At 45.0% G+C, this 9,180-nt stretch overlaps 1 protein-coding gene across 1 annotated transcript in view; it reads right to left on the reverse strand.

Annotated features, from left to right (window-relative positions):
- The window catches only part of LOC118740526 (flocculation protein FLO11), a 59,669-nt gene that overhangs the window by 6,995 nt on the left and 43,494 nt on the right, over positions 1-9,180 (reverse strand). Inside the window, exons 2-5 of the mRNA XM_036472094.1 lie at positions 4,665-4,796; positions 1,404-4,600; positions 1,054-1,338; positions 861-974 (exon numbers count right to left, since the gene is read on the reverse strand). Coding sequence (XP_036327987.1) covers positions 861-974; positions 1,054-1,338; positions 1,404-4,600; positions 4,665-4,796 — 3,728 coding nt within the window. The remainder of the gene's footprint in view (positions 1-860; positions 975-1,053; positions 1,339-1,403; positions 4,601-4,664; positions 4,797-9,180) is intronic.

Genomic DNA, 9,180 nt, shown 5'->3' on the forward strand with positions numbered 1-9,180 from the left:
GACGCGCTTTAGGTCAGAAGAGGCGCGATCGCCAAACGAAACTTCCACTCTGTCATTGCGCTTCATCTGGTAAGATAGGCACCTTACGATTAACCAAAACTTACTACCATAGGACCTGATCATACCCACGACAGTCGGGTCTACGTAACCGAAACCACCCAGACTATCGACAACGGTTGTCACTTCAGCAACATTGTCTAAATCGTTTGGAGAATTTTTAGGCTTTTACAGCAACCGCAACAAAAATAACAGAGGTGAAGTTGCAAGTCTTCAGATACATATCCTACTTTTTTGGCTGGTGTTGGATTACCAGTCAGTGTGGCTCCCCGGGATCGACCTGGTACTGCCGCTTCGACCAGAAAGTTTGAGTGAATTTCTGCTAAGCATTCGTACGGGATGAATAGAGCTATTGCAGCAGTAACCACGTTGCGGAACTGACGTTTGCCAATATGCATGTTTTGGTGTGGAAAGGGCGGAAAATGGCACTCGGAGGCTTTCACCAAGCCGCTCCAATCAACTTTGTTGAAGTTGATGTATGTAGGTGCGTAGATTCGCCAAATGAGCAATACTTATAACATACGCCGGTGATTCTTTTCCGAGTTGGCAAGTTTTCTTGGTCATTGACATTGATATTTCGTAAATACCCCTCTGTAGTTATTAAACGATTGGGTTTATTCGTCAATGGTTAGCAAGGATAATCTATTGGCGAATAGCCAACTTATAATTTTACAGATCTTAACTAAAAAATAATTTATTGCTGTCAGGATTCTCCTCGCTTTCTAGTACATATTTTGCAGAATCGAAGCTAAAAACATTCTAATCGCTTGAATTACGTTTTAAAATTCCTGTTTGTCGCTCACCTAAATCTGCTGCGTGTTGCCATTGTTGAGCGGCTCGGTGTTCCTGGTGATTTATCTGGCCCTTTGTAGTATCTCGACATCGTTTTGCTGACGCGCGATGGGCGTGCGCTGGTACTAACAACAAAAATACCCATTAATTTTTTATACTAATCTGTAACGCCGCAAAAAATATGAAAATAATTATGCAACTTACACTGTATTTGTGGCACTCTCGCTGCGTTGCCATGACGCAGGCGTACTCGTACGCGAACCGACTTCCTGCTTTTCGTCGGAGTGCTTTTCAGTTCTGGGCTTCAGAGGCTTATTATCTTCATCATCATCGTCGTCCGATTCGTCTAGCTGTATATTTCGTCCGCGTTTGGACATTGGCGTAACGGTTTTTTGTTCTTTCGTGTCAGATTTCTGAGAGCGCTGCAGTGTTGCTAAGGATGCCGCGTTCAAATAGGCCTTAACTGTTTCCTTTGGTTTATTCGAAGTACTGCAGATGAAAGGGTGGCATGAATTTGAATAAGTTATACCATTTATTTGTTTTATTGTACTTACGTTGCCTCCTTTTCTTTATCCTTTTCATTGCCTTTATCCTTATCTGCACTTTTTCCATCAGCCGAATCTTGATTGTCTTCATCGGCGACTAGGTCGACAATTTCGTCAGCCACTAGTAGTGTTACTGTTGGCCTACGATTGCGTGTGGTGGGCACTATTTTCCGTCTTATACCCGGGATTCTAGTTGGTGCTGCTGCGGTCAGCCGCTTATCGGCTTCTTCGATTTTCTTATCCTCCTTAGCATTGCTCTGTAATACCAACGTGATTCTGTTGATCTCCTCTTCCACATCTAACTGTCCAGCCGGCATATTGCCCCTGTGTCTGCTGCGTGGTTGTTCAACAACTTCCCTTACAATATTTACATTCCGCTCTACATTCTCCTCCTGAGTAGTCGCCGGTGCTGCCTTTTTGTTACGCTGCTGCTGCTGTTCTTGCGCTTTTTGTAACGACTTTTTCAACGCACTGCGTATTTGCTGCACCGAGCCGCGTGCACCTGTTGCGCCTGCAGGCACCACAGTGACATCTTTCTTTTCCGCTGCAATCGTCTGCAAACAAATTGCCTCGAGCAGTTGCTGACCGAGCGCTAACTTGCTCGTGGATTGCCTTTTGGTGGAGCTAGTGCTGCGTGTGGTTGACTTTTCTGCTGCAACAGTGCTGACAGCGGTCACATTCGAGGCGGAAGTGCTTGCAACCAACGAAGATACACTGGTTGCCGCCGAGGCCGTAACTATCAGTGCGGTTTCGGTTGCTTTCGTCATGATAGCTGTGGGTGCTGCTTCGCTCACGCTCACATTTGTGGTGTTCGACGGAGCCTGTGTGCCACTCGAAATGATATTCGACGGATATTGGGTTGCAATTGTGTTAAGACTATCCAGCGATTGAGTTTTGGAGATTTTCTTTTGCGGCGGCGCAGTTGCTGCTGACAATGATGGCCTTAGATTGGTGACGCTCGTGGATACTTTGGTCCTAGTAGCGGTGGTAATTACACTCTCAGCAGGCTTAGTGTGTGCTGGTGGCACGGGCTGTGTATTTATGGCAAGATTAGTGCGCGCTGGGGACGCTTGTATAACCGTTTTACGGCGTTTGATTATTGGGCGTGTGATCATTGGCTTGGAGACCTGCTGTGGCACTGGAAAATTGTTGACAGGGCCACTTTGCGAGATGGCTGAGGAACTACCAGTGTTGTTATCGAGATTATTTTGTAAATTTGTTGATGCGCTCTCCAAACAATCATCTGGCTCCATCAGTATAATGTCATCCGTATCGAAAAGGAAGTCAGAACCACTGGCGGGTACTGTAATAATCGAGTTGCTACGCTGACGACGCGCCTGTGCCGGTGGCTGTGGCTGCGGTTGTTGCTGTAGCTGTTGCTGTTGCAAACGCGAAAGCGCGACGCGCTGGCGTTCTAGCAATGCAAGAAGTGCTTCATTCGAGCTGGATGCACTGAGACCGCTTAACAAGCTTAGTTGTGTGAACAGCGCGGATGGATCTAAGTCGACGGGGATGTCAGGTGTGGACTTAGAGCTTAAGTACTGTGAATTAAGTGTAGAGTTTAGCGCTGCGTATTCGTCACTGTTGAATGTCGACGCACTGCGCCCCCTCGGTGCCACCTTGCGCACTTTCTTGGGAGGCGCCCGCTTCGCGCTCGCTTTTCCGGCATCTCGCTTCAGAGACTGATTTGAAGTGCTCTTCTTAGCCGCGGCAGCATCCGGTTCTTCTGCTTCTGCCTCTGGGCTAGCTGGCACCAACTGCACTGAAGTCTCTGCCGGCAGCTTGTATGGCAGTGAAGTTGTTATGCCTGCCACCTGCAACTCAGTTTCTTTGGTGACTGCTGCCGCCGCCGCGGCAGCTGCTATCTGCTGCTGTTGTTGCAACATTTGCGCAGCCTGTAGTACGGGACCCAAGTAGGGTCCCATTATTTGTGTGAGGTCAGCGTCCTGCAGCAGATTTGGATCAGCCATGATGTGTGCGAAACGCGAATTACGCAGCCGTTCTAGTTGTGCCTCCATATTATTTCTTTTCACTGGCCATTTTAGTGCTTTCAAAATGAGTTTGAGCAGATCGCCATCTTTAATGACTTTGCCGAGCAAAATGTCATCGGGAATATTATGCCTAAACGGTTGCGACAAATCGGTTGGCTCGGTTTGTGGTTGCAGCTCAGATTCCGGCTCGTTTGGAGGCGTAGGCTGAGGTGCTGTTGGTGCGGTGGGTGTTACTTGTGTTAGATGTTTTTGCTGCTTTGTTGATGCAATAATCATCTTTTCCGGCAGCGGCTCAGCTGGCACATCATCTTCCACCAGCACTGTTGGTGGTTCAACTACTTTCGGTGGCTGGCTGCTCTTCGTGGGAGCCGCCGCCGCTTTTTGGGAGACCTTCAGCAGTGAAACCTGTCCAGAATTCGACGTTTTGCTATTGTTCAGTGCCGTTTTAAGATTTTTGCGCTTTTGTTGCAAAGTATTCGTGGGCGGTGCAGAAGCAGGTGCAGATGCAGGTTGGTCGGATGTGGGCTTGCTTGTTGGCGCGCTGCTCGGTGTGCAGCCAATTACATAACCTCCGCTAGTGACGGTCGTCACCTGCTGTGGCCGATTTGGGAAAAAGTTGATGACGCCTGATGTTGTTTGCTTCTTTGTTGGTGTTATGCTTTCTGGCTGCTTTGGCGTGCTAGTAAAACCACGTTGCGCAATAGATTTCGGTGTGTAGCGAGAGTCCAGTGAGTTTTGGCGACGCGATGCGGTTATCATTTTGTGCTGTGTCTCACGCGTTAGCGGATCGTTGACGGAAACGTTTAGGATAACGTCATCTTTATGGGAACATTTAGAGGGTGGTGGCTGTGACGTTAATGTTATTAACTCGACGCTTTTAACAATCGGCTTATCCTTTTCTTTTGCTTTTGGCTTTGCCTGTACTGGTACCACGGGAGCTGTTGTTGTTGTTGTTGTAGGGGTCGGTGTAGGAGCTGTAAAGATGGCTGGCGGCGCTGTAAAGGTGGATGCAGGAGCTGTAAAGATGGATGCAGGGGCTGTAAAGATGGGTGCAGGAGCTGAAAATATGGGGGCTGGAGCTGAATGGGCGGTTGCAGGAGCTGTAAAGTTGGTTACAGGAGCTTTCAGCAGGGTGTTTGCAGGAGCTGTAAGGGTACGTGTAGGTGCAATAGTTGTGACTTCGGGGCTGGTGCTGCTCTCCGCCTGCAGATATGACTGTAAAAGTGAAAAAATCGCCATATTAGCGTCAGTTTTATGACAAATTGGGTAACAAATAAACCTTGGTATTGAAGATGAAGTCTCGGAAAACCTTTTGCGTGTGTTTGGCGATTTTTGACAGCGACGCAGTAGCTTCCACTTGGCGGTAACAGGCTTTGCACAGCACCTTCGGGAGTATGTCATCTTCGGAAATCTGAAAATAGAAGACATGGTCTTTATTATAAAATTGTACATAAGTATAAGGTTAATGAAAACCCGCATTTGTCATAGATCTTAAGTTATGATTCATATCCTGCAATTGCGTTAGGAGTTCGCAAGACATTTTTCAAGTGCCTCCTAAACCTTGCCTAATCTTGCCCATGCCGCAATACGCTGAAAATAGCTGTTCATAATCTTCAAATATTCTGATAACTGTTTGAAATCATTGCCCTATGGTAGGCGCAGTCATATTGAAAAAATGGGACTATTAGGTAAATTAAACACATCATCAAGCTAGGACACCAAATAGTCCATTATGCTATCCATATGGGGGTTAAGACTCTTGATATTGCTTCATACGTGTTGTAATGCTCCAAGTCAGGAGTGGATGGATCAAGACCGACTATACGTGGCGACGAGTCACACTCTGCGAGAGGTGCCCCTGCTTTTACTGAATATGGCGGCTCTAGAGAGGACAACTCGATAAAACCCGTAATTTCGAGTGTCATCCGTACCGTGCATATAGGATGAATGGCACTACGTCAGTATGTCTTATAACGGTGGCCTCCAGATACCTGGCGCCTTCTGGTTGTAAGAAAACCTGCTCGAGATACTGGCGGCTATGTCCCAGCTGACATCCCTTCCCCCATATCTCCCATTCTCGTGGGATACACATGGAATGTAAAAACAATGAAAACCAAAAGCCATAAAGAGCTGCACAGCTCCAAATAAAGGCCAACGATGGTTTTTAGACTTCTGTCGAAACATAAACCATCGGTACAGAACTACCGGGGGCCCACAGTACCTCGTATGATGTAGAGATGGCGGATACAAGATGCAAGTCCCGTCACAACGCTATCTGACATCTCGCCCGAGGATGAGCAGAAATTGCTTGCCTCTCCGGTGAAAAACTCATCGTACCAAGTTCGAGAGCGAAAGCGGCTAAACGAAGCCGGTCAGAAACGCCTTAAGTGATACAAAGAAAAGAGAATGAGCTTTGAGCAGGCTAGAGAAAACCCAAAGAACCCCCTGGTACTCAACGGAGAGAAAAATTCTCAAAAAAAAAGACCTGGATGTAATAGCTCCACCCCGCAGGGGTGATCCCCGAGGAAATTGGCCAAACCAGGTGAGGAATCTGCAAGAGGCAGGCCCGCTGGTACTGGCGCATTCTAAATCGAGTACGCAGGTCAACAATGCCGGAAATCACCATTGCAGTTGACCCGCTTTCAGCAGGCAGGCTAAAGCACCGCGGGAACGTGGACAACTATGACTTTGGTGTAGTAAAGCTTAGGGAAGAAGCCAAACCGTCATTCCCGTGGTAAATGATGATGCCGCCGACACCGATAGACCTAACACGGAGGAGCAACCTTGCTGCCCCAAAGACGTCGCCGTAGCTCCCTGTCAGCTACCCACTGACACCCAAGTGCAGCAGAAGTCATCGGAGGTTGACACTGGTATAAACCTAACAGACCTACACGAAACACACAAAGCTTCAACGACGCCTCCGAAAACAGCAACAACAACATGCCCGACCCTACAAAAAGCGCTGAAAGAAGACCAAAAGATCGTCGGACCTATCGCATTCCCAAAGCCTGCGAAACGGCCACTACTACGTGGCAGCTCCAAAGCGGAATTTTACAGCCGCAAAGGCAAGGGAGATGCAAGGAAGGTCGAATAATCGGTCTTGCTGGACGGCAATCATCCAGGAACCGTGGATATTAAGAGGTGACGTCAAAGGCTTTAGTACAAAGGACGGTAAGATTATCTAAGTATGCCTCCAGCTGTCGCCCAAGAGCAGCGATGCTATTAAGTAACAAACTAACGTTTCTACCTCTTTCACAGTTCATTACGGCGGATCTCGTTGCGGTATGGGCCAAAATATCAACTCCTAGGCGGGTGCAAGAGGCAGTGCTTGCCTCCGCGTACTTCCTGGGCGAGGAGCAGAAAGCCACGACACCTGAAGTAGAGGCGCTAATTGATCACTGCCGGCAGAGTGGTGTACCATGGATCCTCTGCTGTGATGCAAATGCCCATAGCACTGTTTGGGGGAGCACCGACACCAACAAAAGGGGTGAGTACCTCCTTGAGTTTATAAGTAGTCATAATATGGCAACGAACCATCTTTTAGGAACGATATTAGAGGGGAAGTCTTAGATCCTACTCTAAGTAGTCAGAACAAGGCAGCGTCTCTCACAAACTGACGCGCCTCAGGGCAGGTATCAATGTCGGACAATATGCACATAGAATTCGACATTGGCCACTTTCCTGAGCATAACTAGTTTTTAGAAATCTCAGGAAAACGAACTGGGAACTCTTTCGCTTTTTGATTGAAGAAGATGGAAAGAGCCATGGTGGTCAAATTACGACTGCACACGAGCTTGAGACTGAGACTGAACAGCTTCATTCAGACTAGGGATGTTGCGAATGTGGAATTCTAGACATCCGCGGATGCGAATGCGGATGTCAAGTATTTTAAAGAAATAACTTGGGTGAGTAAATTAAATAGGTGATTTAGGTAAATAAAAACTGAAAAGTTGATAATTTTTAATAAGTTTTTTATTTTTAATTTAGTACTTGAATTCAAAAATTGAAACATTGTATTTAATAAAAAGTAATGTTGCTGCCTTTTCGGGTTCAAGCCTGTTTCTTAAAGGCTCGCAAGGCGACAAACTTGAATAACTTAAAACTTGACCAAATTTTAAATTATTTTCGATTGACGCTGCACTAGTTGAGAAGACTTTCAGTTATATTTATTTTTTTATTGTGGTACAATAATTCCTTTTTGAGAATTGCATCGAGGCGGCAAATGTCGGATGTATCCTCCTGACTTTCATCTTCACAATCTTTTACAAAACTTTCTTCATTCTCATTCTTTTGGTAACGCCATTAACAGTTTTCGATTTTAGTTTTCGTAATTCGTTTTTAATCCTTTCTTCTGGGACTGTTTTGAAAAAGTTCTGTTTATAGCGAGGTTTCAAATAGGTCGATATGGTAAATTAATTGTTATTTTCTAGGAATGCAAATTTCTGTTTTGAAAGTCGTGGCTGCCAGCCGAATTAGTTTAAAATCTTGTTATATTGCTAAAAAGGCACCCGTTTTTTATAATAATTTGAATTATTGGAATCACGGAAAATGAAAGTCTCAGATCAAAAAATACTGGCTACAATTTGTCATTTTGTTTGCCAGCTATACATTTTATCAGTGCACTTGCACAATATTCGCATTCGCAAAAGCTCCGCGTTCGCAATAGCGAATGCGAATGTTAAAATTAATGCGGAAGCTCCGCGGTTGCGAATGCGAATGCGAATATTCGCAACTACCCTGATTCAGATATTGGAATAGCTTTAAATAGTAGCTGTCCCCAAGGAAAGGTAAAATCCAAACGTGATGTGCCTTGGTGGAGCAAGAAGCTTGAGCAAATGAGAAGCCAGGCCAGAAAACTAGTCAATATAGCACCTCAGTCAAGTTAGCACTACTTTTTTCGAAATTGGAAAAGTTAACTATGGCATCAATTTTAGCTTTTTTATTGTAAATTTGTTGTGGAAAGAAAAAACTTGTAACTTTCGTTTTTTAAGAAAAAATAGTATGTAGTGCTAACTTGACACCATTAGGGTTGCCAGATTTTGAAACGGAGAAAGGAGTACATTTACATTTTCGATAGAAAAAAAGCAGTACATGACATAAAAAAGGAGTACAATTTCTTTTTTTAATTTTTTGTGCAATTTATTGTTAAAAATTACAATTAATTAGGTACAAACAAACAAAGATAACTATATGGGTTGGCTTTCCAATAGGGGCGGTTGTTAAAGCGATGGTGATCGAAGGGGGAGTGGACGTGACACCTTTTCCGACCTTTTTGGAGAGGGCATGAACCGCCACTGACAAAAATGTTGCTTCCGACCACCTAGGGCCCCTATGGGTCCCCAGGGACCCCTTAGTAAAATTGCCAAAAGTCACAATTTTCACTTGCGTCCACTGTATTTTTGCGTAGAACTCGGTTCTCAATGACCGCCCTTATAGGAAAGTTTCTCCAACTAAAAAACTAAAAACTTCAAAAGAATTCCAGACTCTTCCTGAATGTATGGCCATTTTTTTTTAATTTAAGCCTTATAATTAATTTAATATTTTTCTGATTTTTATACCCGAGTGCCCTACCCCTAAGGCCATGCTTACACCGTTTCACTATCACAATTAACTTTGCTTACTAAGTAGTGTTTGCCACAATATGAATGGCAAAGTACAGCGCGTAAAATAATAACTGTCGCACAGGTTTTTTGAAAAATAAAAGGGTTCTTTATAGATTTTGTGTTTTTTTGTTAACTTTGTAAATATTGTGGCGAATACTGCGGCAACACAAAGCGAACAACGAGAAATAGGCA

Source organism: Rhagoletis pomonella, unplaced genomic scaffold, assembly GCF_013731165.1.
Source record: "Rhagoletis pomonella isolate Grant_MI unplaced genomic scaffold, Rhpom_1.0 Rhpom_scaffold_00006, whole genome shotgun sequence".
NCBI lineage: Eukaryota > Metazoa > Arthropoda > Insecta > Diptera > Tephritidae > Rhagoletis > Rhagoletis pomonella.